Genomic DNA, 16,654 nt, shown 5'->3' with positions numbered 1-16,654 from the left:
ACATGAAACAGAGACTGTGTGTGGCCCGCAGAGCATAAAATACTTGCCATCTGACCCTTTCTGGGAAAAGTTTGCCAACATTTGATATAAAATGTTAGCATTAAGGGAAGATTGGTAAATGTTGTAGAGACCTCTGTATCATTTTCCAACTTTTTGGCAAATCTTCCAAAACCCTAATTCCAAAACAGTTTTTTAAAGAAAGAAATAATAGAAACTACAGTAGAAATAAATGAAATAAAGAAGAGAAAAATCAACAAAATTGACAAACCTTTTAGCTAGAACAACCAAGAAAAGAGAGAGAAGCCTCAAGTTATTAAAATTAGGAATGAAATAGGGAACATCACTACAAACTTTAGAGGAATAAAAAGGATTATAAGAAAATAACCATGAACAAGTGTATGCCATCAAGCTGGACAACCGAGACAAAAATCAACAATTTTGTCTAAAAAGGCAAATTCCTAAAAAGACACAAACTACTGAAACTGACTCAAGAAGAACGGAAAATCTGTTAACAAGTGATTGAATTCGTCATCAAAGAAGTTCCCAGAAAGAAAAACCCAGGCCCAGATAGCTTCACTGGTAAATTCTACCAAACAATGAAAGAACATCAATCACCAATTTTTCACAAACTTTCCCGAAAAAATAGAGAAGGGAACATTTTCTAACTCATTCTATGTGGCCAGTATTACCCTGATACCAAAAGCAAAGACATCACAAGAAAAGACAACTAGAGAAAAATATCCCCCCACAAAATCCTAGCAAACCTTACCATACCGGCAACTTACCAATATGTACCATGACCAAGTTAAGTTTATCCTAAGAACGCAAGGTTGTTTAACATCTTAACGTAATATACCATATTAATAGAATAACAGACAAAACCCACAATTATTTCAGTAGACACAGAAAAAGAATTTGATAAGATCCAATACCCTTTTAGGATAAACAAACAAAAAAACCCCCAACAAATCAGAAATAGAAGGGAACTTCCTCAACCTAATAAAGTCAACTTTAAAAACCTACAATTTAACATTCTACTTAATGGTGAAAGACAACTGAAAGCTTTCCTCCTAAGATCAAGAACAAAATAAGGATGTCTGTTCCAGCCATTTGTACTGAAGAGTCTGATCAATGCAATTAGACAGGGAAAGTTCTTAGGCAATTAAGCAAGGAAAGTAGAATATATGCATGAACTAATTCTTACAGCTTTAAAATATTAGTACACACAGACACACACTCTGTCTCTCAGAAAAATGCCAAAACTTGAGAAAAACACATTAAAAGTATTATACAGGATAGGGCCAACAGCAATTTGGTAAATAACCATCATGAAACTATTCATCCATGAAGCATTATCTTTCTATAAAATCAAAAAGTTCCTATTATAAAAATTATTAAATCATAAAGTAGAGCTTCTGTTTTATCGCTAGAAAGATCTTAAGAGGTAGTAACACAGTTCAACTCCATACTGTGCCCCTAAGTAATTTACTCACGCTTTATGCTGGGTGTTACTGGCACAAACCTCCTAACTACCAGAGGTGTGTAGTATCCAGTATATCAATCATGCTGCCTCCCAACAAGGGAAGAAGCTATTTGAACAGTCTAAGAATGCAGTCTTGACGGTCTAGGCTAGTGTGGCCACAAGAAGGAAGGAATGTAAAAGGAGATGTTTCTTCTGTCACTTTACATTTGAAGACTGAGAAAAGTGACTACAACATGTACAAGAACTGGGAGAACCCAGTCTGCATTAGTCATAGGAAACCTTCGAGAATCAAATGAAAAGAGGCACAGAGAAAGATGGAAATGAGAGTTCCGGGCAAGGTGGAAAGCAGTCAACGGTACATTAAGAAAATCACCAGAACTCTAAAGCAGGTGTCTGTACCAAGAAAATAAAATAAGGGACTTCCCCAGTGGTCCAGTAGGTAAGACTCTGCACTCCCCATGTAGGGGGCCTGAGTTCGATCCCTGGTCAGGGAACTAGATCCCACATGCTGCAACTAAGAGTTCGCGTGCCGCAACTAGAGCCGGCATGCCGTAACTAAAGATCACACATGCTACAACTCAGACCCAGCACAGCCAAAATTAATAAACAAATAATTAATAAATATAAAATAAAAATTATGTTTTTGAAAAATAAAATGAGCAGAACTTTCTGGGATGAGGGTGATATTCTGTATCTTGATAAGAGACTGGGCTACAGAAGTATATGCATCCTACAAAAAATGATCTGATACACTTAAAATGTCTGTATGTAAAATTTCACATATAAAAGAAAGAGAAACCTAGATAAATATTAAACTCTAGTTAATGATATATAAGCTAAAGTGTTCATGGGTAAAGTATATTGATGTCTTCACTTTGAAATGCATCCAAAAAAATAAGATAGCATGATGGATAGCTAGTCAGATGTGGTAAAACAAATACAGCAAAAAAGGTAACTGTGAGTGTATGGATGTTTGCTGTACAACTCTTTCAGCTTCTTGTTATATCTGAACATTTTCATAATAAAACGTTAGGGGGGAAAAATTTCAGATCAGAAAAAGAGGTCTGGAAGAAGGTCAAAAAGAAAGGGCAAGGGACCTTCCCTGGTGGCGCAGTGCTTAAGAATCCGCCTGCCAATGCAGAGGACAAAAGTTCGATCCCTGGTCCAGGAAGATCCCACATGCCGTGGAGCAGCTAAGCCCATGCACCACAACTACTGAGCCTGCGCTCTAGAGCCCGCGAGCCACAACTACTGAGCCCATGTGCCACAACTACTGAAGCCCACGCACGTAGAGCCTGTGCTCCACAACAAGAGAAGCCACAGCAATGAGAAGCCCGCACACAGCAACGAAGAGTAGCCCCCACTTGCTGCAACTAAAGACCACATGCAGCAATGAAGACCCAACGAAGAATGAAGGAAGGGAGGGAGGGAGGAAGGGAGGGAGGGAGGGAGGAAGGGAGGGAGGGAGAGAGGGAGGGAGGGAGGGAGGAAGGAAGGGAGGGAGAAGCAAAGGAAAAGAAGGGGAAAACACAGATGTTAAACAGGAGCTAAAATAAAAAATATAAACAAAGACAGAGAAAGACAAGTATTATATGATATCACTTATATATGGAATCTAAAAAATAATACCAGACTTCCCTGGTGGTCCAGCTGTTAAGACTCCACACTTCCACTGCAGGAGGTGTGGGTTCAATCCCTGATCAGGGAAGTTCCGCATGCCACGCAGTGCAGCAATCAATCAATAAATCAGTCAATCAACCAGTAAAATAAAAAATAATAGCAATGAATCGATATACAAAACAGAAACAGACTCACAGACATAGAAAACAAACTTATAGTTACCAAAGGGGAAAGAAAGCAGAGGAGGGATAAATTAGAGGAGTATGGGATTAACAGATACAAACTACTCTACAGAAAATAGTTAAGCAACAAGGATTTACTGCAAGAAAAAGGGAACTGTATTTGATATAATAACCTATAATGGACAATAATCTGAAAAAATATATATATATATAAAACTGAATCACTCTGCTGTACACATGAAACTAACAATGTGTAAATCAACTGTACTTCAATTAAAAAAATACACACACACACACACACACACACATATAATAAATGGGAAAAAATCCAAGAAAGTGAACTGCAAACCAGTTGTAGAAATTCACTTACTCACTGTATGATGTTTATTAGCAGAATGTGCCTGGTTCAAGACTTCTCACACAGAAAATATGGCATATAGAAATTTCAGAGTGTAAGATATACCAAAGCCAGGGACTCTGGCTGTAATATCTTTCTGAAAAGGGATGTAGTTTCAATTAAAAGTAATAGGGCAGGGCTTCCCTGGTGGCGCAGTGGTTGAGAGTCTGCCTGCCGATGCAGGGGACACGGGTTCGTGCCCCGGTCTGGGAAGATCCACATGCCGCGGAGCGGCTGGGCCCATGAGCCATGGCCGCTGAGCCTGCGCATCCGGAGCCTGTGCTCCGCAACGGGAGAGGCCACAACAGTGAGAGGCCCACGTACCGCAAAAAGCAAAAACAAAAACAAAAAAGGAATTTCACAGGGTATAATATACACCAAAGCCAGGGACTCTGGCTGTAATATCTTTCTGAAAAGGGATGTAGGATCAATTAAAAGTAATAGGTCAGGGCTTCCCTGGTGGCGCAGCGGTTGAGAGTCCGCCTGCCGATTCGTGCCCCGGTCCGGGAAGATCCCACGTGCTGCGGAGCAGCTGGGCCCGTGAGCCATGGCCGCTGAGCCTGTGCGTCCGGAGCCTGTGCTCCGCAACGGGAGAGGCCACAACAGTGAGAGGCCCGTGTACCGCAAAAAAAAAAAAAAAAAAAAAAAAAAGTAATAGGGTAAAGGGGAAGATAACTACAATAATAGCTCTAAAGGCAGCAATATTTAAACTTAAAAACTGCCAGAGAATTGCCTGTGCTTCCTAAATGTATACAAGTTACAGAAACAAAGAAAGCGCCCCAGTTCTATTATCTTATAAAATATTAATAAGAAAAACACTCAAGTTGACAGACTTCCAGTAAAGATTATAAGCAGAATAGTTATTACCAACAGCATTTTGCTGTAGACAACAGTCTAGGGCTTCTACATATTTATTTTCATTTTATTTTATTTTTTTAACATCTTTATTGGAGTATAATTGCTTTACAGTGGTGTGTTAGTTTCTGCTTTATAACAAAGTGAATCAGCTATGCATAAACATACATCCCCATATCTCCTCCCTCTTGTGTCTCCCTCCCACCCTCCCAATCCCAACCCTCTAGCTGGTCACAAAGCACCGAGTTGATCTCCCTGTGCTATGCGGCTGCTTCTGTTGCACCCACTATTTCTAACCGTGAAGTCACTATTCATTACCATAGGTAAGGTAAATACCAATTACTAATTTATTCAGACTTAGCTTTTTCAGCTTAAATACTGTGATCCTTTGCATTTCTCTCCAGTGCTATCATCTGTCTTATTCCTAAGAGATTACAGACCATCTAGACATAACTTCTGAAAGCACAGCTGATGCACTTGACAGTGGTTTAACAAGTACAGTGTTGCAATGCTAGCATAGCACAGCGATGAAATATAAACCGTTTTAACTCAGAAACTTTAAATATTTGTTTCCTTTGCTGACTGACCTAGTCCAGAGGAAATTACTTTCAATATTGGAAAAACAAAGCACCAAACAAATTAGAGTATGATAGGCAAGTTGTCAGGCTGAGCTCTAGAATGTGTCAAGAGATCTGTACAGCTTGTGAAATCAGAGGAAAAAGCAGAATCAAGGGGTAAGTTAACAAGGTTATACACCCTCCCCTACAACAAACATTAGTGACACCCACCATACAACTGTCAAGTGGAAAAAAATTCTTGCCAAGAAAAATAGCATTACTGACTCTCTTTCTCTGGATCTCTCTTTCATTCACTTGGCTCATAGGAGCTAAAGCTACTTTCACAATGAAGAATGTGTTCATAGCTTTTCTAGTGGAGCCAAATGTTTTGTATGGATCTGTCACCCAGTAAATTTGGAAAATTTAATGAAGTAGGATTTTTTGGTTTTAATCAGCCTTATGCCCACCATCCAAAGATAAGCATTATTAATATAGCCTACTAGTCTTTTTTCTTAAATGTTTTAACAATTGTGCTATAATATTGGGTCCTTTCAATAACCGGGCCTTTTCCATCAAAATTTCAAATATTATAATCACTTCATAACTTATGTGGAATATACAATAAAAGCTCCCATTTCCTGAACACAACTTATGCAACTTCTAATTCCTTCCAACCATCCTGCAAAGTAAATATTGTGAGAATAATAATGGGAAACCTCGCTAAAATGGAATCAGGAGGCCAGAAGGGGAAGCTCTCATGCAGTACCACTAGAGGTCAATTACAGGAAAAACTACCATTGCAGGCCCCATTGGGAAAATACGTACACTGCATCCCTACAAGAAATCAACTACTCCAGCAACTCAGCTAATGGGAAACCCTTATTACCCTGAACCTCACTTTTCTCTAATGGACTTGCTCCAAACAACCCCTCCCAACTTCCTCTTTCTCTATAAAATAAGGTTCCTGTTCCTGGGACTCGCCCTTGGTTGTTTTTGTTTTGTTTTTCTTTATTTTTTTGGCTGTGTCGGGTCTTACTTGTGGCACGCAGGATCTTCGTTGAGGCATGCGGGATCTTTCACTGCGGCACGTGGGCTCTTCATTGCGGTGCGCGGGCTTCTCTCTAGTTACGGCATGAGGGCTTTCTCTTCTCTGATTGTGGCGCGGGCTCCAGAGCACGTGGGCTCTGTAGTTTGCAGCATGCGGGCTCAGTTGCCCCGTGGCATGTGGGATCTTAGTTCCCAGACCAGGGATCAAACCCGCATCCCCTGCATAGGAAGGCAGATTTCCTACCACTGGACCACCAAGGAAGTCCCTTGCCTATGGTTTTTGCCATGGCTTGCTTGCTCTGAATTGCAATTCTCTGCTATTCCCAAATAAGCCCATTTTTGCTCATAAAATAACTTTTATTTTTAAGTTCAATATTACCAACCTTCATTTTACATTTTTAAAAACCAGAGTTTTTTTATCTCCCCACATTATACTACATAATCAAATGACAAAACTGATTACGAGTTTATAAGACAAACCTATGTCCTATACGTCATAATATGATGCATTAAGAACAGATCATCAGGACTTCCCTGGTGGCGCAGTGGTTAAGAATCTGCCTGCCAATGCAGGGGACATGGGTTCGAGCCCTGGTCTGGGAAGATCCCACGTGCCACAGAGCAACTAAGCCCGTGCACCAAAACCACTGAGCCCACACGCCCTATAGCCCATGCTCCACAACAAGAGAAGCCACCACAATGAGAAGCCCACGCACCACAACGAAGAACAGCCCCCGCTCGCTGCAACTATAGAAAAGTTCACACACAGCAACGAAGACCCAACACAGCCAAAATTAAATTAATTTTAAAAAAAGATCATCATTTCTGTGGTATTTCTACCAAAAATGCATAACCCCCCTCTCATCATGAGGAAATATCACACAACCTGAAATTGGGAGACATTCTACAAAATAAATGGCCTATATTCTTCAAATACATCAATGTCATGAAACGGAGACCACATTAAAAGAGACTAAAAAAGGGACTTCCCTGGTGGCGCAGTGCTTAAGAATCCACCTGCCAATGCAGGGGACACAGGTTCGAGCCCTGGTCCAGGAAGATCCCACATGCAGCAGGGCAACTAAGCCCATGAGCCACAACTACTGAGCCTGCGATCTAGAGCCCACGTGCCACAACTACTGAAGCCCGTGCACCTAGAGCCCGTACTCCGCAACAAGAGAAGCCACCGCAATGAGAAGCCCGCACACTGCAACAAAGCGTAGCCCTTGCTTGCTGCAACTAAAGAAAGCCCACGAAGTGTAGCCCCCGCTCCCTGCAACTAGAGTAAGCCCACGCACAGCAACGAACACCCAACACAGCCAAATAAATAAAATAAATATATAAATAAATTTATTTTAAAAAAAGAGACTAAAAAGAATTGACACCTGAATACAATGTATGATCAAGGACTTAATTAGCTAAAAAGGACACTATTGGGACAATCCGGAAAATATGAATACAATACACAGGTTACATTAGATGAGCTGATATCTTGATTTTTGATAACTGTACTGTGATTACGTAAAATAAGATCCTCGTTTTTTAAAATATACACACTAAAGTATTTAGGGGTAAAGATGCATCATATCTGCAACTTATTCTCCAAAGGTTCAGGGGAAAAGCTGTGAGTAGTTTCTCCTTTGTAGAAGGACAGAGAAAAGGATAAATTAGTAAACATGGTAAATATGTTAAATCTGGGGGGATCTGGAAGAAGGATATTCGGGAATTATGTATACTAGTCTTGAAACTTTTCTCTAACTCTCCAAGCATTTTTTCTTTTTAAACTGAGGTTCAAAGAGACTTAAGTAATACATCTAATTGGTAAAGTGGTAAACTTAGGTCCCAAACCCAGGTTTATTCAGATTCAAAAGAGCTCAGCGGTTTTTCTCTTACATCCTGCTACCTCCATAGGGTATCACAGTACACTGCTACCATTACACATTTAGAATTGGGCGATAAGCATCTTGTGGAATGAAGCACACGCACCCCACCCCCAATTTCAGGTTGCTTCCTTAGGAAGTACTTCCCAGAATGGGGTTAATGGATAAATGAACATGGACAATTTTACTAATACTCCTTTGAGAAATTCTCACAAAACTTTTTTTTTTACAAGGAAAATCAGAAATCTAAGGGTCTAGGAATCCTTCTCAAAGCTCAGTGGGCAGCTTTTTTCTTCTAATTATATAAAATGAGCCATCCCCAAAGGGCCAATGGATAAACGATTAGGGACAACACTTGGCAGGAAGGGAGCCCTCCTTCCTCCATTCTGGAGACTTTGATTCTCTGGAAATCATTCCAAGGATTTTATTTGGGTGGAAGATGGAGACAGTTTACATTCCCAACAATTCACTTTTAATATTTAATCTTTACTGATTTGATAAATAACAAAATAAAATGTTTTAATTTATATTTGATTGTAGCAGGATTGTACCTATGATTACTCGTAACTTGTATTTAGGCTATTCATGAAACAAACATTTTCTTAAGCATTCATCTATACAGGGAAGGCCTACTCCATACAAAAAGTCCAAATTTTTCCCACAATAGCCAGTCTTTCTTGGTCAGTTGTGAATAAATACCTATCAGGGTAAGTGTATTTAGGAGCAAACACCAAATAAAAGATGTCTGTTGATAGCAGCAAAATACAAGGCTAACCTTATACTGGAAGATATGATGCAACCACTGAGTTGACTCCATCTTCTATGTCCCTTAACAACAACAGGGAACTTGTTAAAAAAAGTACCTATAGGGCTTCCCTGGTGGCGCAGTGGTTGCGAATCCGCCTGCCGATGCAGGGGACACGGGTTCGAGCCATGGTCCGGGAAGATCCCACAGGCCGCGGAGCAACTAAGCCCGTGTGCCACAACTACTGAGTCCGTGCGCTACAACTACTGAAGCCCGCATGCCTAGAGCCTGTGCTCCGCAACAAGAGAAGCCACCACAATGAGAAGCCCACGCACCACAAAGAGTAGCCCCCGCTCACCACAACTAGAGAAAGCCCGCGCGCAGCAACGAAGACCCAACACAGCCAAAAAATAATTAATTAATAAAAAAAAAAAAAGCCTTTCTAAGATTAAAGCACTCTTCTTAGGTAACGATGCATGAAAGAAAAGGAAGGTTTTGTTTGTTTGTTTGTTTGGCCACACCATGCAGCATGTGGGATCTTAGTTCCCAGAACAGGTATCGAACCCACACCCCATGCAGTGGAAGTGCAGAGTCTTAACCACTAGACCACCAAGGAAGTCCCAGAAAAGGCAGCTTTTTAAAATTGTATAATTCAGGGACTTCCCAGGTGGCGCAGTGGTTAAGAATCCGCCTGTCAATTCAGGGGACATGGGTTCGAGCCCAGGTCAGGGAAGATCCCACATCCCGCAGAACAACTAAGCCCGTGTGCCACACTACTAAGCCTGTGCTCTAGAGCCTGCGAGCCACAACTACTGAGCCTGCAAGCTGCAACTACTAAAGCCCGCGTGCCTAGAGCCCTTGCTCTGCAACAGGAGAAGCCACTGCAATGAGAAGCCCACGCACTGCAACGAAGAGTAGCCCCCTCTCGCCACAACTAGAGAAAGCCCGCGCGCAGCAACGAAGACCAAACGCAGCCAAAAATAAATAAATAAAAAAATTTTTTAAACTTTTATAATTCAGATATTTCTCTACTTCAGAGTATTACTTCTCCATATACTTGGGACTTGGGATTTTCACATTACATTCCAGGGACACACCTAGATTAATAATAAAGAAAAGAAGGGACTTCCCTGGTGGTCCAGTGGTTAAGACTCCACGCTCCCAATGCAGGGGGGCCTGGGTTCGACCTCTGATCGGGAACTAGATCCTGCATGCCGCAACTAAGAGCCAGCTAGCCACAACTAAGACCAGGCCCAGCCAAATAAATAAAAAAAATTTTTAATAATAATAATAAAGAAAAGGAGATGGCCTAGGTGCTAACAGGTAGGAGGAAAAAGTTCAGGATTAAATAGTTAAGAAACAACGTCCCACGTTACCTGAATCAGTATCTACTCTTTCCTATTATATACTACCTACTTTTTAAAAACAAGTTTCAAAATCCCAGGTTTCCTAAAAAAGAAAACATTAAAGCACATGTGCCCCCTTAATTTCTGTAATTTTAAACAAAGCAAACAAGAAGTCCACAAAAACTTACCTGTACCACTTGTTTCTGTAGTTGTGTTGCCTGTGTCGCTGAAATCTGTGGCTTTTCCCGAGCACCTCTGGGCCGGTCACTGCTCACCGAAGTCATCATATACAGTATATACAAAATAATGTATGCACAAAATAGAAAATCTGAAAGAAAGCAGACACAGTAAGCAAAACTTCCAGATTATAGAAAACGACAAGGATCAAATTCAGGGATAAGGAAGAAATTTGAGATAAAACATAAAGGTTCTCTAGAATGCAAATTCTCAAGAAACAAACCATTAGGATTTTAGATTTTCCTGGTAGCTCTTAAGCCAATTTACTAAAGCAGTCTAAACGCCTATGGTTTATGATTATAGCAATTTTAAACAAAAATATCAAATATCACCAATTTTAACCAGCAATTATTTTACCATTATATAACCAGTCCTCTGTATCCAGATTCAAAAAACCACGCAAAATATTAGAAAAAAATTTTTTCAGAAAGTTTCAAAAAGCAAAACTTTGAGTCTGCCACACTATCGCAACTATTTATATAGCATTTACATTATTTTAGGTATTATAAGTAATCTAGAGATGATTTCCCTTTTTTAAAATTTATTTATTTATTTTTGGCTGCATTGGGTCTTCGTTGCTTTCCCTAGTTGTGGTGCACGGGCTTCTCATAGTGGTGGCTTCTCTTGTTGTGGAGCACGGGCTCTAGGTGCGCAGGCTTCAGTAATTGTGGCACGCAGACTCAGTAGTTGTGGCTCGTGGGCTCTAGAGCGCAGGCTCAGTAGCTGTGGCCCACGAGCTTAGCTGCTCCTCGGCATGTGGGATCTTCCCGGAAGAGGGATCGAACCTGTGACCCCTGCATTGGCAGGCGGATTCTTAACTACTGCCACCAGGGAAGTCCTAGAGATGATTTAAAGTATACAAGAGGATGTGTATAGGTTATATTCAAGAAATATCATGCCATTTCTTTTTTCCTTTTTTTTTTTTTGGCCATGCCATGTGGCATGCGGAATCTTCGTTCCCCAACCAGGGATAGAACCCGTGCCCCATGCAATGGAAGCACAGAGTCTTAACCACTGGACCACCAGGGATGTCCCTATTATGCCATTTCTATAAGGGACATGAGCATCCACAAATTTTGGTATCTGAGGGAGGTCCTAGAACCAATCCTGTGCAGATACCAAGAGACAAGTGTATGTAGTTACTACTACATCAGTGGTCCCCAACCTTTTTGGCACCAGGGACCATTTTCCTGGAAGACAATTTTTCCACAGACGGTGGATGGTGGGCGGGTGTGTTGATGGGATGGTTTTGGGATGATTCAAGCGCATTACACTTATTGGGCACTTTATTTCTACTATTATTACACTATAATATATAATGAAATAACTACACAACTCACCATAATGCAGAATCAGTGGGAGCCCTGAGCTTGTTTTCACTTGCCACTCACACATAGGGTTTTGAGAGGAGTCTGCAAGCAACTGATTTATTATGGTCTCTGTGCAGTCAAACCTCTCTGCTGATGATCATCTGTATTTGCAGCCACTCCCCAGCGCTAGCATCACCCCTCAGCTCCACCTCAGATCATCAGGCATTAGATTCTCATAAGGAGTGCGCAACCTAGATCCCTCACATGCACAGTGCACAGTAGGGTTTGAGCTCCTATGAGAATCTAATGCCACCGCTGATCTGACAGGAGGCAGAGCTCAGGTGGTAATGCAAGCGATGGGGAGTGGCTGTAAATATAGATGAAGCTTCGCTCACTCACTCGCTGCTCACCTCTCGCTGCGCAACCCAGTTCCTAACAGGCCACGGACCAGTACCAGTCTGTGGCCTGGGGGTTAGGGAACCCCGTACTACATGTAGTTTTATCTGCCTCTTCCCATTTGCAGTTAGTATTTGAACCCAAAGGTGACGTTATGTCCAGACTGGATTTTACCGGCAATAATGTAATTCAAAATGTGATGTCTAGGGGACTCCCCTGGTGGCCCAGTGGTTAAGAATCCAACCTTCCAAAGCAGAGGACATGGGTTCGATCTCTGGTCAGGGAACTAAGATCCCACAGGCTGTGGGGCAACTAAGCCTGTGCACCGCAACAAAAGGTCCCATGTGCCTCAACTAAGACCCAATGCAGCCAAAAATAAATAAATAAATAAAAATTTTTGTTTAAAGAATGTGATGTCTAGAAGCAAGCTATACCTTAAGGCAAAAACCACTTATAAACAATAAACCTTCCAAACAGACAAAAATGACTAATTTTCCTTTATTTACTCAACACTTATTGAAGAGCTACTAAGTGCCAAGCATATAACTAAATATAACATGCCATCAAAACACGATTATAACAACAAAATACACTTCACACCCAGTGGGATAGCTATTATGATAAAAAAATTAAAAATAGAAAATACGTTTTGGAGAAGATGCAGAGAAATTGGAATCCTTGAATACCACTGGTAGGAATGTAAAATGGTGCAGCCACTACGGAAAACCAGTATGGTAGGTCCTCAAGAAAAAAAATCAAAAGTAGAATTACCGTCAATTCAGTAATTCCACTTCTGGGTATACACCCAAAAAAATTAAAAGTAGGGTCTCAAAGAGATAGTTGTACACGCATGTTCATAGCAGTATTAATCACAGTAGCTAAAAAGTGGAAGCAACCCAAGTTTCTATCTATAGATGAAAGGATAAGCATATATGGTGTATACACATACAAAGGAATGTTATTTAGCCTTAAAAAGGGAGGAATTTCTGACGCATGCAACAAACATGCATGAACCTTGAGGACATTATACTAAGTAAAATAAACCAGGCACAAAAGGACAAATACCCTATGACTCTACTTATATGAGTTACTTGGAATAGTCAATTTCACAGGCAAAGTTGAGTAGTGGTTACCAGAGGCTGGGAGCATGCGGAAATGGGGAGTTACTGTTACTGGGTATGGAGTTTCCACTGAGGAAGAAACATAAAAACTTCTGAAGATGGATGGTCACAAAACCATGTGAATGTACTTAATGCCACAAAAAAGTACACTTTAAAAATGGTTAGGGACTTCCCTGTTGGTTAAGAATCCGCCTGCTAATGCAGGGGACGAGGGTTCAAGCCCTGGTCCGGGAAGATGCTGTGGAGCAACTAAGCCCATGTGCCACAACTACTGAGCCTGTGCTCTAGAGCCCACGAGCTACAACTACTGAGCCCACGCGCCCTAGAGCCCGTGCTCCGCAACAAGGGAAGCCACCGCAATGAGAAGCCCGCGCACCACAATGAAGAGTAGCCCCCGCTTGCTGCAACTAGAGGAAGCCTGTGTGCAGCAACAAAGACCCAATGCAGCCAAAAATAAAATAAAAATGGTTAAAGTGATAATTTTTGTTATGTATATTTTACCCCAATTTAAAAAACAGTGCAGCAATGCCTTAAGAGTTTAATTTCCAACCTAGAATTCTATACTCTGCAAAAATTCCAATCAACGTGAACACAGAAACAAGTTGAGTTCACACATACAATACCTCATAAACTCAGGAAGCTCCTGGAATAAACAAAACCTCTAAAACAGCAAACCAAGAAGAGGCCGTTTGCAACTGACACCACAAATTACCTACCAAAATCCATTTACGACGTATTTTTCCCTTGCAGTCCTCTTGTAAAGAGGGTGAAAAGCTAAATACTTTCTCAGCCTCCCTTGTAGCTTGGGATAGCCATAGGCCACTTTTCTCGAAAATAATCTGAATAGTCATAGCGCCTTTATTCACAGTCTCCCAAAACTGTAAATACACCAACTGTCCTTCAAAGAGTGAGTAAATGTAGCATAACCATACAGCTGAATATTACTCATGAATGAAAAGGAATCAACTACTGAACAACATGAATGAATCTCAAATGCATTATGCTAGATCAAAGAAGCCAGACTTAAAAGGCTGCTTACTGTATGATGCAATTTTTATGACATTCTGGAAAAGACAAAACTAAAGAAAGAAAGCAGATCAGAGATTGCCAAGAACTGGGGGATGACAAGGGGGTCTAACACAGGAGACAGGAGGCTCCCCCAAATGACAGTCAAAAAATATCAAGATGACATCTTGACTGCTGACAGCTGACAGGAGGCCTACAGAGCAACCAAATCTAATCAGAGCAGGAAAATAGAGGGATACCAAAGAGACGCCTCCAAGAAAATGTTCTTGACCATCTGAAGAAGTTAATTTACACATATGAAAAAGTATAGGGACTTCCCTGGTGGCACAGTGGTTAAGAATCCACCTGCCAATGCAGGGGACACGGGTTCGAGCCCTAGTCCGGGAAGATCCCACATGCTGCGGAGCAACTAAGCCCCTGCGCCACAACTACTGAGCCTGTGCTCTAGAGCCTGCGAGCCACAACTGCTGAAGCCCATGCGCCTAGGGCCCATGCTCCGCAATGAAGAGGAGCCCCCGCTTGCCACAACTAGAAAAAGCCCACGCTCAGCAATGAAGACACAATGCAAACAAAATTTAAATAAATAAATTTATTTTTTAAAAAAAGAAGAAAAAGTATAGCGTTTAATCAGTGGTGGGTACATAGAAACCTAAGCAACTGTGGGAAAAAAACCAAAACAATTATTTTTCCCCATAAAAGGCAATACAGCTCAACTGTAATGCTTATATGATTACAGCAACTTTTTATTTAAATTTACTATGTGCTGAGCATCAAGCTGAATGTTTTACATAAATTTCTCCCGGTAATCCTCAACACTCTATAGAATTTGGCATAATCCCCATTTTAAGGATCAGAAATAAAACCCGAAAAGGTTCTACACAGACCAATGAGATGTAATATAGTTAAGTCCCAATCGCTTATTTCCTAGGGTACAGAGCCTACAAACCAAAACAGGTACTAAATTACAAAATAACTGTTGCCTTCATAATCCTAAACTAGCAAAACAGTAGCAAGAGGCCAGGATGGAGGAGACAAAACTCTTAATTATGAAAACAAGCCACACAACATCCAGCTGTAGACACTGCAGTCTCCAAAACACAAGACCTATGGCTAGAGACACCATAATTTGTAGCTGATCTTTAGCACGACTTACCATCTCCCTAACTTTTCCTGACAGTCATATACACTCAGAAAAACAGCAATGTTGAACAACATGAACATTTAAAATAACATCAAAGTAAACCCTTTTATATTTTCAGGAATTTTAAATCACTGCTTGAATCGAAGGTCCATTGGAACTCCACAACTAGGAGGTCACTGGTGATCACTGCCAATACAGCTTTGAAACAGTGGTGTGGAAAAAGCCAAGGTGAGTGAGGGAGAGTGGCAGTAAACTAATAATACTTGCAAGAGGTGGTAGCTAGAAAGAGATACAGAGCATCAAAGAGGAATTTTGTCAGGATGAGGTACATTGAGCAATTCTAATACATTGTAAGCCCCATGAGGACAGTGATTACATCTGTCCTGTCGCTTTTGTTCTTCCAGGGCCTAACACATGGTGTGTGCTTAATTAGTTAATATATATTTACTAAACAAAAGAGGCCTAACTATAAGCTGAAGAGGAGATAATTGAGAGGCATTAAATTGAGACAGCTATAAAGAAAAACGATTCACTTGGACAGGAAGAGAGTGCCCTCTCCTCAGGCCAACAGAATAAAGGGCAGGTATGGCAGCAGGTAAATTTTTAGGAGATTAGGAGACACAGACAATGGAGTCGGTTGTATTTGTCTTTACTTTTTTAGTAAAAGAGACAAAACACCTGCAGAGAATGCATACTAGACGAGTGGGGGGTGGAGGAATGTAAGAAAATGGCAAAGGTTTTAACTGCTACTAAGCTGAATATGAGAGGAAGCTAAAAGAAGTAAAAAGAACAGAAAAGTGATATGGAGGATCCCAACTGAAAGCAGCAACCTTGACCTTCTAGTGGCACTAATCCACATATTACCATGAAATCAACTAGACTGTCAAAAATTCAGGATCACAACTTAAATGAATAATCAAGGTAGAATTGGGTTAAGATGAACAGATCATTTGCTGAAATATCCCACAAAATAAAAAGAACTTGAGTTTCAAACTAGAAAGAGTCCACTTAAGTCACGGATGATGTCGCCAGGTGAAGAGCTGCTCGTATCTACCTCTAACACTAGGGCCTTTCTCACAAGCTTTAAGCTTCAATACATATTTGAAAACATCCCTTCCTAAAGAATGTTCTCTCTCCAGTTTATTACAACCCTGGATGCCAGATTCACAACCTCATTAAAGGTAAAAATAACACTTTAAAGTAATGTTTGTCATTAAACATGTGTTTCATTCTAATATAATATGGTGACTCAATCTTTTGGGCCATTAAGTACTTAGACAATTTGAAGAAAACTATGGACCCCCCTCCCTC

General features: G+C 40.8%; 1 protein-coding gene across 9 annotated transcripts in view; it reads right to left on the bottom strand.

The window, feature by feature from the left end:
- The window catches only part of UBAP2 (ubiquitin associated protein 2), a 131,642-nt gene that overhangs the window by 80,006 nt on the left and 34,982 nt on the right, over positions 1-16,654 (bottom strand). For all 9 annotated transcript variants that reach the window (XM_082627843.1, XM_082627844.1, XM_082627848.1 and 6 more), the window contains exon 2: positions 10,301-10,440. In XM_082627843.1, coding sequence (XP_082483969.1) covers positions 10,301-10,399 — 99 coding nt within the window. In that variant the 5' untranslated portion in view covers positions 10,400-10,440. The remainder of the gene's footprint in view (positions 1-10,300; positions 10,441-16,654) is intronic.

The sequence above is a fragment of the Mesoplodon mirus genome (assembly GCF_964341445.2).
Source record: "Mesoplodon mirus genome assembly, chromosome: 1".
Classification (NCBI taxonomy): domain Eukaryota; kingdom Metazoa; phylum Chordata; class Mammalia; order Artiodactyla; family Ziphiidae; genus Mesoplodon; species Mesoplodon mirus.
The sequence above is the reverse complement of the archived record's forward strand: the minus strand, read 5'-3'. Positions and strand labels throughout refer to the sequence as shown.